At 39.8% G+C, this 15,817-nt stretch overlaps 2 protein-coding genes across 12 annotated transcripts in view; one reads left to right on the top strand and one right to left on the bottom strand.

Moving 5' to 3' along the window:
- OFD1 (OFD1 centriole and centriolar satellite protein) overlaps positions 1 to 1,609 on the top strand; it is a 71,919-nt gene extending 70,310 nt beyond the window's left edge. For 5 of the 6 annotated variants that reach the window (XM_081042089.1, XM_081042090.1, XM_081042088.1 and 2 more), the window contains 3 exons: positions 470 to 616; positions 1,112 to 1,179; positions 1,469 to 1,609. In XM_081042089.1, the coding sequence (XP_080898215.1) occupies positions 470 to 616; positions 1,112 to 1,179; positions 1,469 to 1,511 (258 nt within the window). In that variant the 3' untranslated portion in view covers positions 1,512 to 1,609. The remainder of the gene's footprint in view (positions 1 to 469; positions 617 to 1,111; positions 1,180 to 1,468) is intronic. The other variant, XM_081042093.1, reaches the window with a different exon arrangement.
- A 7,330-nt stretch (positions 1,610 to 8,939) lies between these two features.
- GPM6B (glycoprotein M6B) overlaps positions 8,940 to 15,817 on the bottom strand; it is a 156,759-nt gene continuing 149,881 nt past the window's right edge. For 3 of the 6 annotated variants that reach the window (XM_081043813.1, XM_081043808.1, XM_081043810.1), the window contains 2 exons: positions 14,786 to 14,851; positions 8,940 to 11,023 (listed from right to left, as the gene is read on the bottom strand). In XM_081043813.1, the coding sequence (XP_080899939.1) occupies positions 10,874 to 11,023; positions 14,786 to 14,851 (216 nt within the window). In that variant the 3' untranslated portion in view covers positions 8,940 to 10,873. Of the gene's footprint in view, positions 12,599 to 14,785; positions 14,852 to 15,817 lie in introns of all 6 variants that reach the window. The other 3 variants (XM_081043812.1, XM_081043809.1, XM_081043811.1) reach the window with 1 other exon arrangement.

Genomic DNA, 15,817 nt, shown 5'->3' with positions numbered 1-15,817 from the left:
TAATGGAGGTAGACCATGCTTTGTAAATGGGCTTTACAGGTCAGCTAGCTGGTACTAGGCCTAGCGGAACCGAGGGGAGGTGACTGCCAGTCCGTCATGTCTTCCACAGACTCCCCTGCCCTCCTTCCCGATTCTCTTTGGCCTTCTGTGTCCTGATTCTGGTCCCAGACAGACTCCGGCCACTCCACACGCCTCCTGAATCTTACATAAAATAATCTTCCATGTGGCTGTTCCTTGAACTCCCAGGTAGTTTGGTCTAAAGCACAGGACACTTTAGGCAAATTAATCCGTTCCTTCATTGACAGGACATGCTTGTCCCCCACTATGATGGTAGCAATGACATCAATGAAAAAGAAAATGAGATAGTTTTCTGGCATGCAGATTTTACTTAAAGGATCAGAATTACAGTGCTACACGTTTTTAAAATGTTTTTGTGTATTTTCTGTTTTGGTTCCCATCTATTTGACAGCAGATTATTGAAGAGTCATTGAAGATTGAAATGGAGAAAGAATTAGAAATAAGTATTCAAGAAATGAAAGACAAATCTGTTTGTGCTGAAAATCCTTTAGAGAAATACATGAAAATCATCCAGGAGGACCAGGACATGGCAGATAAGGTGAGGTGATGCTTTGGACAGGTTGTCGGGGTGGGGGAGGAACAAGGGCTTCTGTGGTTTATTAGAAAACATTGTGACAGGAGTCTGCCTTCTCCATTGGAGACAAAAAAGTAAAAGCAGACAAAATCCAAAGTTCAAATGGAGCCTCGACTCTTTTAAGTGTATTACTCTCTTGACAAAATGTCATCACTTTTGCTTGGCTGAAAGATTGACCAGATTTTGATTTGTCAAAGTTTATAAAAGTTGAGATGCCTCTTATTATTTTTAGAACAAGAAAGAATATAAGGAAAGCCCTATCAATGAATAATGAATGCATGGTACTGTCTGAGACATCGATACTCTTCTATATAAGCCTGAAGTACTAGGGGTATTGAGAATGCGTACTGGATAGTTTGATGTGCTTGCTGAATTTTATGCCTGAAAGTCACCTCTTTTTTGGACTCTTAAGTTACATGTATATTTCCCAATTATTCTCTTCCCCGCTCTTTGTATCAGAGCTCAAAAAACGTTGTCAGAGAAGGTTCACAAGTGGACACACTGCCATCTAGTGACAAAGACGAAAGGTATGGTTTCCCCAACATTGTGTTCTTGGCAAACCATTTTTATATTGTTGGCTTTGTTGGCCAAGGGAAATGTTCAGATATCGGAGTTTGCCTGTAAGAAATGATTGAATCAGTCAAAACGAATGACTTAAAAAAATCTATTGCAGTTTTTAAGTTGTGAAATTGCTACAGATTCAAATTGTAAGTGAGGGCAGAAGCCCCAAGGGGAAGGAATGAGAATATTATAAAGGTCTCTGAATAAACTTCACAAGAATTTAGCAAAGTTTTAAAATTTTTGTCTTTCTTTTAGTTGCACGGGCTTTTCTCCGGAAGAAGCAGATGACTTTTGGTAACCATGTGTGCTTTGCAGCTTCTTACTCATATAACTAAAGGCCTATGAGTTCTCTGTAATAAGACAAAATTCTCAATAAAAATTGTATATTTAATCCAGTGTGATTTTTTTTCATAATTTTATTTGATACTCTAGCATATAAACCAAAAACAATCTAGTCCAGTGATACCTCTTCAGAACTACTCATTCTTAAGCCTTTCATTGCACTAGAATGAACTACTATATTTTTTCCCATTTTTATATTAAGTTATATTTCTTTGAAAACTTACTGGTCAAATTCCAGACCTGCATTTTGGAAGTTTCATCTGCATTCCTTCCTCTCCAGAGGTAGACCGCCACCTTTCAAACAGGAGGCCATCTTCTCCAACGCTATTCTTCTGATTTGTCCCTGAAAGTAAAGACCTAGGTTTTTCCATTCTAGGCTTTAGAAGTAGTACAGTGTCACCACTGGTCGTTACTTTTGACATTTTTTTTTCTTGAGCATGAACACAAACCCTTAGATGGTGGTAAGAAGAGAAGGTAACATTTACTGAGCACTTACTTTGTGCCAGGTACACTTTTAAACCTGTACCTGTGTTATTATCACTTATTGCTCATACCAGCCATAGGAAGTGTAGGTACTATGACTACATTTTACAGATTAGGAAACGCAGGGCACAGAGAGGTTAGTGACGTGACCAAGGTCTTGTGATTGTCACGTTCTGGAGCCAGGGTGCATACACCGGTGTCGAGACTAGTACTGCCTCTAACCTGGCCTATTCTGGAGCCGCTCCGGTAGAAGACATCCCCAGACTTATAATGGGACACCCATTGGATGGCCCTCTCCAGAATGACTTTTAGAAACTACACATCAACCAGATCAAGGTAACTGCACTCAAATGCAGCACCAGCATAACTTCCACAAAGGTAAGAGGAGACCCGTTTGTTCTGGCTCCCCTTTCTCCATCTTCGTACCCCTGCAGCTCAGTCCAACATCTCGGGGAAAGTTCTTTAATGACACTGCCAGTACAGTCACCAAAAGCACACACACAACTGCTCTGATGGTGAACAACCGTATGATTGCCCGGACTGGGGTTTCCTGGGACATGAGACATTCAGTGCTAACCGATGGTCACCCAGCTCCTAGCACAGGAAGGATTCGTCTGGTCTGTCCAGTAAAATCCTGGAGCACATCATTTTCCTCTACAAATACAAACTGGATTGAATTGCTTTTGCCAGTGATACTTGTCTGGATTGAGTTCTGTAACAAAGTGGGTGGATTTTTAGTGTTTATTCTTCCTTGGGCTTCCAAGGAACTTTTCATTGTCACAGCATATCAAACGGAGTCAGAGTGCCAAGAATCTGGCATCTTCTCTTTCAACAGCACCTCAGATAGCTTTTCTTCCAGATTTATTGAGATGTAATTGACACAACATTGTGTGAGTTTAAGGTGTCGATTTGAGACATACTGCAAAACGATTACCACTGGAGCATTCGCTAACACCTGCATCACGTCACATTCGTGGTGAGAACATTTACGATTTAGCACCTTTCAAGCGTACAATCCAGTATCATAACTATAATCACTCTGCCACATGTTAGATCTCCCAGACTTACTCATGTCTTGACTGGAAGTTTGTGCTCTTTGACCACGTCTCTCTCCCACTACCCAGCCTCTGGGAACCCCCAGTTTAGTCTCTTGTTTCTGTGAGTTATTTTAAGGTTCTACATATAAGTGAGATCATACAGTATTTGTCTTTAACTTAGCTCGCCTAGTCATAATGTCAAGGTCCAGCTATGTTGTTGCAAATGGCAGGATTACCTTTTTTCTCATGGCCGAATGGTATTCCTGTGCCTGCGTGTAACACCTTTATCCACTCATCCTTTGATAGACACTTAGGTTGTTTCTGTATGTTGGCTATTGTGACTAATGCTGCAGTAAACATGGGGTGCAGATATCTTTGAAATCCTGATTTCATTTCCTTTGGATAAATACCCAGAAGTGAAATTGCTGGATCATATGGTAGTTCTATTTTTAATTTTTTGAGGAACCTCCATACTGTTTTCCATAGTGGCTGCATCATTTATATTCTCACCAACTGTGCACAAGGGTTTCCTTTTCTCCACATCCTCGCCAACACTTGATGTCTCTCATCTTTTTGATGATAAACATTCTGACAGGTGTGAGGTGATACCTCATTGTGGTTTTGATTTGCATTTCCCTGATTAGTGATGTTGAACACCTTTTTCATGTACCTGTTGGCCATTTGTATATTGTCTTAGAAAAATGTCTGTTCAGTTCTGCCCATTCTTTAGTGGATTATTTTTTGTTGTTGTTGTTTGGGGGGATGAACAGGACTTTATTGGGGAACAGTGTGTCCTTCCAGGACTTTTTCCAAGTCAAGTTGTCCTTTCAATCTTAGCCATGGAGGGCGCAGCTCAGCTCCAGGTCCAGGTGCCGTTGCCGTTGCTACTTGCAGGGCGCACAGCCCACCATACCCTGCGGGAGTCAAACCGGCAACCTTGTGGTTGAGAGGATGCGCTCCAACCAACTGAGCCATCCGGGAGCTCAGTGGCAGCTCAGCTCAAGGTGCCGTGTTCAATTTTAGTTGCAGGGGGCAGCGCCCACCATCCCTTGCGGGAGTCTAGGAGTCGAACTAGCAACCCTATGGTCGAGAGCCCGTGCTCCAACCAGCTGAACCATCTGGCACTGGCCGGTGTGGGAATCGAACTGGCAAACTTCAGCGTTAGGAGCACGGAGCTCCGACTGCCTGAGCCACCTGGCCGGCCCTGATTGTTTGTTTGTTTGTTTGTTTTTTGCTGTTGAGCCGTATGAGTTCTTTATATGTTGTGGATATTAACCCTTTATCAGATATATGGTTTGCAAATAGTTTCTCCCATTCCATAGGTTGCTTTTTCATTTTGTTGATGGTTTTCTTTGCTGTGTAGAAACTTTTTAAAAAGTTTGATTGTAGTCCCACTGGTTTTTGTTTTTGTTACATTTGCTTTTGGTGTAAAATTCAAGACATTACCAAGACCAATGTCAAGGAGATTACTGCCTAATTTTTCCTACAGGACTTTTTATTTTTTTATTTTTTATTGGGGAAAGGGAACAGGACTTTATTGGGGAACAGCGTGTACTTCCAGGATGTTTTTCCAAGTCAAGTTGGAGGGCGTAATCTTAGTTGTGGAGGGTGCAGCTCAGCTCCAGGTCCAGTTGCCGTTGTTAGTTGCAGGGGGCGCAGCCCACCATCCCTTAGGGGACTCGAGGAATTGAACTGGCAATCTTGTGGGTGACAGCCCACTGGCCCATGTGGGAATCGAACCTGCAGCCTTCGGAGTTAGGAGCATGGAGCTCTAACCGCCTGAGCCGCAGGGCCGGCCCCTCCTACAGGACTTTTATTGTTTCAGGTCTTATGTTTAAGTCTTTAATCCATTTGGAGTTGATTTTTATGTATGGTGTAGGATCAGGGTCTATTTAACATTTTACACGTGCCTATCCAATTTTCCCAACACAATTTATTGAAGAGACTGTCCTTTTCCTATTGTATATTCTTGGCTTCTTTGTCATAAATTGACCATATATGCATGGGTTTATTTCTGGGCTCTCTATTTTGTTCTCTTGATCTGTGTGTCTGCTTTTATGCCAACACTATACTTTGGATGCATCTTTTTGGGAACTCGCTGGGCTTCCTGGATCTGGATGTCTGTTTCTTTCCCCATATTATGAAAATTTTCAGCAATTATTTCTTTGTATGAACTTTCTGCCTCTTTCTCCTTCATGGACCTCTATAATATACATATGAAAAAAATGAAAAAGAGTGACGATAAGGGACTTATGGGGCACCATCAAGTGAACCAATTGGTGTCCCATAAGTCCCTTAAGTTATCATCACTCTTTTTCATTCTTTTTTTCATTTTCTCCTCTGACTGGATGAATTCCACTGGACTGTTCAACTTTGCTTATCTTTTCTTCCCCTTAATCTAGTCTTTTGTTGAACCCCCCTCAATAGAATTTTTCAGTTCAGTTATTCTTCAGCTTTGTGATTTCTGTTTTATGCTTTTTAATCTTTTCTCTTTGTTAAACTATTTTCATGCATTGTTCTCCTGACCTCGGTGAACATCTGTATGACCATTATTTTGAACTCTCAGATAAGTCACTTATTTCCATGTATTTCTGGAGTTTTATCTTATTTGGAACATATGCCATTGTTTCTTTGTTTTGACTCTCTGCTTTGGGTTCTGGGTGTTAGCTAAAACAACCACCTCTCACAGTCTTTTTTTCTCTCTCACAGTCTTAATAGAGTGATATCGTGTAGGAGATGAACCTGTCAGCTCAGCCCAAGCTCTTGGTTGTTGCCTTTCAAACCTTTGTGATTGTCCAAGCTTCCTTCTTTGTTCTTGGTGCTGCCCCATAGTTGAAGATTTGTCAAGACTGGCCAGTGTCTCAATGGGGAGGGTCAGTCCGCACCTAGATGTAGTTTGATTGGAAGCTGGCCTCTCAGACAACAACTGGGAAAGTATGAACAGTAGTCCCCCTTTATCCAATGTTTCTGAGAGTGTTACCCATCGTCAACCATGGCCTGAAAATACTGAATGGGAAATTCCAGAAATAAACAATTAATTAGTTTTAAATTGCACACTGTTTTGAGTGTCGTGATAAAAGTCTCACGCCACCCCGCCCAGGAGATGAATCATCCTTTTGTCCAGTGTATCCATGCGATACGCACTACCTGCTGGTTAGTCACTTAGTAACCATCTCAGTTATCAGATCGGCTGTGATGGTATCAGTGCTTGTATTCAAGTAACACTTATTTTACTTAATGGCCCTGAAGCCATTTATATAACTTTCATTCCAGTATATTTTTATAATTGTTCTATTTTATTATTACTGTTGGTAATCTCTTACTGTGCCTCATTTATAAACTTCATCATAGGTATGTATGTATAGAAAAAACAGTATAGGGTTCAGTACTATCTACGGTTTCTGGCATCCACTGAGGGTCTTGGAGTGTACCACCCACACAGAAGTGGAGACTAGTGTAGTTACGCCCCTTCCTGGGATACATGGGGAGACGGGTGTTTTTGCCTACTCGCTCTGCACTTGGCCTGGGTATATAGCCGTGGTGGGAGGGGTATTCTGTGCCTGTTAAGAACCGCTTTGTTTTCTACAGCCCTTGTGACTGTAAGCCCCACTGGCTGACTAATGCGTGTATAAGCCCCTTCCTGGGAGATACTGGTGATTTGGAGCTGGTGGAGGCATCCATTGGCTTCCCTAGTCTCTGTGGTGGATGGCAGTCAGCCCCCAGATGTGTGCTAAATTAGAAGCCTGGCTCTCAGGCGGCAGCTTTCAGTGTATGCAAATGGGCCCTTTTCAGGGAACGACCAGGAGTTGGTGAGTTGGCTAGAGCCTGTTAAGAACTGTTTGCTACGGGTCTCATGGACACAAGCCCTGTGGACCTTAAGAGCTATGTGTTTTGGAGGCCCATCCCTCAGGTGGGAGTCTTAAAAGCTGGGGAACTAGACCTGGAGTCCAAACCCTTTGCTCTTCAGGAAGAACCTTGTTGTTGGCAGTCCCCTCCTGATTGTGTGGTGGTGTGTTGGGGGTGGGGTTTATTGTATGATGTCTCAGCCTGTCCTGTTGTGATGTATTTTCTTGTTTGATTCACATGTAAGAGTAGCTCAGCTAGTTTCTGGATTTCTTTCAGGAAAAAATTGTTCCATGTGTAGTGGTACATTCGGTGTGTCGATGGGCGAGAGGGTTCAGAACCCTCAGATAACTTAATGCTTTCTAATATTACTCAGGTGTTTCCTCCACCTTGTGTTTTTCACAGGCTTTGTCAAAATAACTCATTGTTAACTTGGTTCTCTAGTGTGGGGTTTGATAGCTCTTTTGTTCGGTCAACTTAAATTCTAAGTATTCTAAATACTCCGTGTCAGGGCAGAGTCCATTTAAAGAAAAGTAAGTCATTTCTTATATAGCATTTCAGATGGCGCATCACCTACAATGCCTACGAGTAGACTGTGAGATGCAAGACTCTCCCACGCTCTTGCCTCCACAAGACCGGGCCCCTGAGTGAGTGTTTTGATCTTCTTCTGGTAGGTACAATGTTTAAATAGCAAACCAGCAAGGAAGCTTGGGGAGCAGTTTAGAAAAAGGTTTGTTCTTTGCCAAACCTGACAACCTACATTTGTATTTTGGTTTCCTCAAAACTTTGCATAGTTTTGTTCATTCTAATATTCATTTTGAAAAAGTTACCTTAAGTGAAATCTGTAATTTTTCACAAACATCCGAGAACAAATTAGCCTTGCACCAGCTAGCAAAAGATGCCATCACTTAGGAAAAGGTACTAGTGACAAAGTGGCTTGCCACTTTGAAATCTTATTATGGCTAGCATAGCATTAAAAAGCACTAAAAGGATTTTTTTTCAAAACTTTTATTGTGGAATCTTTGATCCTCATTTTTTAATGGACTTAAATAGTTTGCTTGTTGGTTTTTCAATGAGTAGGTTCCTCCTCTAAAATTCTGACTTTCTTTTTCCTCTCTGAAACATTAAGTTTCACAAGGTATAACTAGAGAAATGGAAAAATCTCTGCTCCACCCTGTACAGGTTTTTATATTTGTGGCAGGATTACTGTTGATAATTAAGAGGCTGCATGTGATCTTATCTAGGCATGGTTTACACATAGTTTATTCAGGTGATTCATGTAACTTAAATAATTGCACGAATGCTACATAAACAAGGTAATAAGTATTGTGACAAACAGCACACTAACTGGGCTTCTGACTTGTTTGCCTGCTGAATGTGAATGAAAGGTGATGATCTGGGCAGAGTCTCTTTAGAAATGCCATGGGGCAACAGTGACAAAAGCTGGTCCTTACTAAGAAAGGTCAGATGGAGAAAACCCAAATGTGTAATCATGCTGACAGAGAAGTAGTTTAACCAGATTATAAAATGAAATCCTAAGGAGCAAATTTAGCTGCTGCTTTAGAAAATAACTGTTAGAGGTAGAGCTTTTTTCTTTTCTTTTTAATATCCTGAATATTTGTTCTTTCAGTTGACTTCTGTACCTTGGGTTTGTAAAATAGCCAATGGTACATGGACCCTTATGACGGTTCCTCACTATTTATACTTTCCCCAAACTTAAGTTTTGTGTTAATCCCATAGGTATAGTGCTTTCATTTGTTGAAGCTAGTCAGAAAACCGGCACTATTCCAGAAAACTATAGTGTTAGTGGCACTCCATGTAAAATATAGTCCAGTGGGTGACGCTGTTTTCTCATATTCCTCTCACTTAAATGAGATTTGTCAGAAATGAAACATGTAGCACTCTTACAAACTAGATTTCCACACAAATGTGAAATCTTGATTATGCATACTATTTAAAAAGGACACCAATACTGAATACAGAGAAAGACAGTATTTATGTATGGTAAAAAGGCAAGTGAATGAAGCTATAATTTTATTTCATTTCTCTTAGTACATCCACAACTATTTCCACCTAAGTAGATCTTTAAAATAAGCATACACAAGTATTGACTATTATCTACAAATATTTATTGTAACACTGGAATAGAACTACAGGAAGCCCTTGGCACTGATAGAAAATATTGATTCACTGTTAGGTTACAAAAATTTATACATAGCAAAATTTAATGCTCTTTACATAAAAAATATTAGACTACTTAAACAAAACTTTCAAACATTCTTGGTAATAGCTACCAGAATTAGAAAAGTAAAATTAGGCTTTTAGACACTGCTTCTAGAACACTGGACTTGAACAGCACCTCCACTGCTGGAAAAAACATTTAAGTCTGTCATGCAACAGGAGAACAAATCACCAAGCTATTCTGGAACAACTGTTCTACACAGAAGAGAGCTTCTCCCAATTAAAAAGAAAATAAACAAGATCCAAATAGGCATTTTTTAGAAATTAACAACAGAAAGAATCCAAATGAAATATTATATGTTCGATTTTAATAGCATCTTCATGAAGGTATGCTTCCTTTCACTTTAATACATTTCTGCACATGTATGTTTTAAAATCCAGGAAACAGCCCAACCACAAGTTCATTCTCAACATGAATATACATAGTTAACCCTATATATTATGCAGCCTCTTTTAAAAAGCACTGATGCACCAACAGTTATATGTATCATTTCATAAAGAACAACACAAAGTTTATCATCACTAATACCCAGTACCTACAGTTACTTAATGTTCTGGAACACAATGATTTTAGAAGGCAAGTTTCTTTTGAAAATGGCTTAAACTCAAGCAGGGTTTTTTTTGTTGTTGTTTTTTTGTTTTTTTTTTCTTGTTTTTTTTTTTTTTTTTTTCTGAACATCGAACGTCATTATTCCAGGAAACGAAGATTTAGGTAAGAAAAAGTGAAATAAATACTAACCCTAATTTAAATTACTTAAGGATTCAAGTCTATAAAAGTAGGAGGTCTGTGGTCTATTTGTAATTAGGTTTTAGATAGTTGGTATGAAACTGTAAACTTACTTTTCAGACCACATAAAAATGGTTCAGAATGGTGGTCATTTTAATAAGGTAACACTTGTTCATTAAGAAAAACATTTGTGGAACAAAAGTCTATGGAAGATTTGGGTCTCCCGTTATAATGGAAGTTTTACAAATTTAAAGCAAATACTCATTAAGGCAGGGCTGAATTTACTTCCCAAGAAGAATGATGACAAGTGGGTCATTTTATTAAAATGAGATCTATTATAAAATTGAGTCCGGAAAGCTTGTCAATGAGTCAGAATCCAGCTTCTTCAATGGTAGGTGTAGCAGAATCATAGCTCATTTTTGCATTATTGAAAAAAATATTTCTGATTGGATCATGAAGTTAACCTGTCCTGGTCAACTGTGAGAATCATATTATCTTTGATGAGCTACAGTTTAATAAATGTCAGCTGTCAGAAATGGAACTTCACAGCAATCCCATTTTATTTCTTATTTAGATACATTTATTTGAGGACAGATGGCATACAGAATTTACGGCCACATCCCTCGATGCTGGCACGTCACTGGTCCCTATCAAGGAGTATGCCATATTCTCATTGCCTGTCTTGGGAGGATTGCTCGAGCAATAAATGTGAACGTGCCACAAATTTCAAAAGGATGAATAATCATTTTATCAAAGTGTTGCCTTTTAAAATGGCTAACATAAAACCTCCAATATTTGCTCTAAAGAAAAAGATTTACCTACTGGCAGGTTTTCCTAGAAATACATCCCAGCAGTTTGCGACAGACAATGAAGTGTTTGTAGTTGTACGTTAGTTTGTTTGGTGGGATACACATCTGTACTGCAGAGCAGCTCTCTGATGATTTGTCAGAGCTGTAAATTCGTCGGCTGAAGCACTCTGGCAAACATTTATGTGTAAGAATTGAGTTGTTCTTTTGACCGAGACTGGATATCTTGCAGTTCCTGTTCTTCCTTTGCTTTGATATCCTGGTAAGCCTGCATTTTGCTTGCATCCTTTAAGTAAGCCCAGTTAGAAGACAGTATCATGAGGAAGTGGATCTGGAAAAGAAGGGTGAGCATGATGGCTAGTGAGCATGTCAGAAGGCAAAGCAAGCTGCTAGGCAGATTAGACGGTCTTTACTGTAAAAAGGGGGAGAGGGTTATTCTGTATTAATACTCATTCTGTAATCAGAGGCACCAGATACTGAAAGCATGCTCTACTAGGAGGCTTCATATTAAAAGGCTGAAGAAAAGTTAGTATACAAACATAATGAACTTGAAAAAAATGGCCAAAGTTATTGTTAAGAAAAAGCAAAAATGAAATACAAGAGGGTGTTTTCTGTCATTTTGAGAGTAACTTAAAAAATTAATGCAGAAATTCAGAAACACGTTGTGTGGTTATTTTAAAATAAGTGTGGTGCAAAGAGCTTTCCTATCTGAGGATAAAATTCAGTGCCCCCGAAGGCCTAAAAGTGTGAACAATGTTTATTTTGAGTAAATAATAAAGAAAACTACATATTTAACATGGGAAAATTAAGTGAAGGTCAAAACCAAACTTAAGAACTATAAGCAAAAGCATGCAGTTCTGTGTTAACACATTTTTAGTAATGAAACTACATTTTCCATTTTATAACTGCCATTATTTCATTTCACAAAATGTAAATTAAAACTCCTTATTGTCATTCTTTACATTTGATGTGGCAAACACTCCTTTCCCATTTATTTTCCTCACCTTTCCTGCAAAATCTGTATCTCAAGTTCCTTATAGTTCATATTTCCTTCACAACATATTTGAGACTTTCAGATCCAGGAACAATTTCTCTTCCCATTAAAATCTCATGTGCAGTTTGAGAACTGGCTTTGAGGAATCAGTTACTACTCACCAAAACAATTTAAGGTTATCAATTTTGTGGGCTCTGAAAGGAAGGACTGTGTTATATAAAAAAACCCCACACACATAAATCCTTTTTTTCAGAGAAAACAAATGGGTAGCCTTTATTTTTCTTCACATTTTCATCTGGCTTATTTGAGGGGCATTTATTTAGCAGTGAACCATGTAATCATAAAAAAAAAATTGTAATCAAGTTTAAAATGTATTTGTAAAATATTTTCCAGGAGTCTGACAAAACAAAATCCAGATTAAGACGGTTCTCTTCCATTTCATCTTCACTTGTTTTCATTTTCATCATTGAACTTGGTTATCAAGCCAGCAAAAATAACGGAAAATACAGGTATTTCAAAGTTTTAATATTTCATTTGGAGACACTGCTCAAAGTTTAAGTTCAAGAAAATTATTTTTAATGGGTGCTCACCAATGTCAGTAAATAACTGAATCCTTTTCAAAATGTGGAAATAGCCAGATCTCATAATTTTATAATTCATGTACGGTAAGTCATCTTATTAATCTACCATGCGAAGTGAGTTGACTAAAGCTATTTACAAATTACTGGTACAAAACTGCAGAAACCTAGACTCTGCTTTAGTCTGGGGTGTCAGTGATATTCACGCTACATCATATAGCTCTCTAAAGCTCCTTTATTGGCCTTATGCAATTTAGAATTTAGTGCAGCAATCTTCCCGACTCTTAAACTTCAAAACCGCATAGTTATATGTGGTAGCCATCATGTAGATCAGCTGGTGGAAGAGAACAAAACAGGACAGTAAGACACAGGCAGTGAGGGCCGCTGCTACGACACTTCTAAACTTGGGTGGGGAGGGGTGCCAACTCAGCCAAGGTGTTCCTTCCTTCCCAGTTAATCATCACAACAGAAGATTTCCAAGTCTAGCACATACAAACTTTCTCATCTCACATACGCAGTATCAGTCCTCAGCTCTAGCCCTCAGTACGCTTCTTAAACACACTTAGATGTGTTTAAAGAATGACAACATAGTGCGCTGGGTCAGCAGCATGAGCAAGATGAAGCTGAAAGCCCTGTATTTCTCCTCATCTTCCCCAAACTGCCTACTCAGCAGCCATGCCCTCCCACCTGCTGTTCAGCCCAGAGAACAGGCAGCAGCCCAGAGAACAGGTCACCACCATGATTTACCAGGTGCTTTCTTTTCATGGGCTGTAATGGGAAGGAATGATTTAATGACTGGAAAACCTGGGAATGACTCATTTCTAAGCAGTTGAGATGTCCCCCTTACTCTACCAATCAGATTTCTTGAAATCACAAGCCAAGCCCTCCCACATTACATACCTATATGCACACACGTGCACACACATATGTGTGTTACACAATTGATTCTCATTATTTGCAGATTTCCTATTTGCAAATTTGCCTACATGCTAAAATTTCTTTGTAACCCCCAAATCAATACTTGTAGTAACTTCACAGTCATTTGTGGACATATGCTGAGTGGTGACAAAGTCTCCCAGTTGAGGTCAACCAAGGTGACCCTGTCCTCTTGTTTCAGCGCTCAGTCTGTAAACAAGTGTCCTGTTTGCAATCTATTTAGTGCCATATTTTCTGCACTTTTGTGATTTTGCTTGCTAAACGTTCCCTAATCGATGTGCTGTCTAGTGTTTCTAAGTGCAAGGAGGCTGTGGAGGTACCTGACAGAGAAAATGTGTGGGCTAAATGAGCTTCGTTCAGGCATGAGCCATACATAGCACTGCTGGCCGTTCAATGTCAATGACTCAGCAATGTATACTAAATAAGATGTCTTTGAACAGAAACACACAAAACAAGGTTATGTACTGATCAGTTTGACCAAAAATGTTGTGACCAGAGGCTCCCAGAAACCTAGTCCAGTATATCCCCAAGGAGCAATGGCTTGGTATTTCTTAATTTAGTGTTCAAGACTCTATAGAGCATAACTACTGCGCGTAACAAGGTCAACTGTACATGTACGAGGTCTGACAATGAAGTTCGCGACCTTGCTGCAACGCGGTCGCTAAACTTTTCTGATATCAGAGGGATTACTCATTATGAATTTGTACCAACTGGACACACAGTTAACCAAGTTGACTATTTGGAAGTGCGGAAAAGGCTGCGTGAAAAAGTTAGACGACCTGAACTTTTCACCAACAATTCATGGCTCTTGCATCACGACAATGCACCAGCTCACAGGGCCCTGTCTGTGAGGGAGTTTTTAGCCAGTAAACAAATAACTGTATTGGAACACCCTCCCTACTCACCTGATCTGGCCCCCAGTGACTTCTTTCTTTACCCGAAGATAAAAAGAAATATTGAAAGGAAGACATTTTGATGACATTCAGGACACGAAGGGTAATACGACAAAAGCTCTGATGGCCATTCCAGAAAAAGAGTTGCAAAATTGTTTTGTAGGGTGGACTAGGCACTGGCGTCGGTGCATAGCTTCCCAAAGGGAGTACTTCGAAGGTGACCGTGGTGATATTCAGCAATGAGGTATATAGCACTTTTTCTAGGATGAGTTCGCGAACTTAATTGTCAGACCTCATATGTATGTATGTATATATGCATATTTCCATTTTGAAATGAAAATTTATTTTTTGGCAAAGAAATGGGTAGTGCCTCCCGTGAGCATTTGTCCATGACTGAAGTAATGAAAATCAGGGCTAAATATGCAACAGTATTCCAGTGCTAGGTAACAGTTGTTCCAGGTGCTGGTACCCCCTCTTCTTCCCACAGAATCCAATTTACATTACCTACAATCAATCAGTGGTGCCAAGACAGCCAACTAGTACTTCTTGCAATCTAGACATGTGGTAAGTGTACACAGGTGAAATTTAACCAACCTGGAGTCCCAGGAGTGTCTGCTGGAAGGGAAATCTGTCATTATAGAGACTGCTGGGAGGGGGAGCTAGACCCGGCCAGTCCTCGGGCCATTACTCACCAGGGCAATGACAGTGGCACCAGCTCCTGCACAAGCCACAATGAACAGATGATAGGACATGTAGAACTAGGAGAGAAGAGGACACCAACATAAGCATTTTAGGTGTAATGAAATGGCCTGCCTAAACCCATTCCAGTATGCTGCGTCATCTTTCTCCTCTGTAGCTAGCTGTTTTCTGCAAGGCTGGGAAGAAGTGTGCACCCCTTCAAGCCCAGTTGGCAACCCTGGCGCACACTGGAATCACCTGGGGAGCTTTTAAAACTTTCTGATGCCCAGACTGTACCCCAGACCACTCAATCCGGGCCTCAGCCTATGGTGTATTAAAATACTCCTCAATGACTGCAACCTACAGCCAACGTTGGGAGCCCCTGCTTTGAGCCAGTCCATGTTGTGGACATACAAACTGAGCAGCCAGGTCAGTTTTGTATGACCTGGCTGATTATTTTGGCAACTGACCGCTTTTCAAAAACATATTAGGAGTGGCTTCAATATGCAAGCTCCCACGAGTGCATTTAAGAATTTTATAAACATTTATAAACTAAGGCTGAGAGATTTTAAACCAAAGCATGTTAGGATTTAGTTCCAATTAAGGGTGAATGAGAAATAACAGCAAATCACTTTGGAAATACTGAGGGTGCCAAAAAATGTATACAAGTGGACATTTTGATCAATGTTGCTCAAGGAGTAGTTTGCTGTAATCAGAAGTGTCTGGACGCTGATAAGAACCACTTTGAGCACCTCTTGTAATTGCAGAAGTCAAACGTGACTTGTTCTCATCTTTTGTTATCGGTATATATTGAGCATTACAATTTTAATAGTTTTTTTCCTTTCTTAAAATGTGTATACATTTTTTTTTGGCACCCTCTGTATAAGCTGTGACTTGATTTATAAAAATTTGGTTTGTATATAAATTCAGGGCTCTTTTGTATGAAAATTACAAATGTTCTGTGACAAATGTTCTATTTTGAAAAACTATTTGAAAGTAAAAGAGAAGAATCTGTGTACATTCTCAGATTTGCAGGATTGCCAAAA

The sequence above is a fragment of the Rhinolophus hipposideros genome, assembly GCF_964194185.1.
Source record: "Rhinolophus hipposideros genome assembly, chromosome: X".
NCBI lineage: Eukaryota > Metazoa > Chordata > Mammalia > Chiroptera > Rhinolophidae > Rhinolophus > Rhinolophus hipposideros.
Note: the sequence above shows the minus strand (reverse complement) of the source record. Positions and strands in the feature narration are given on the sequence as shown.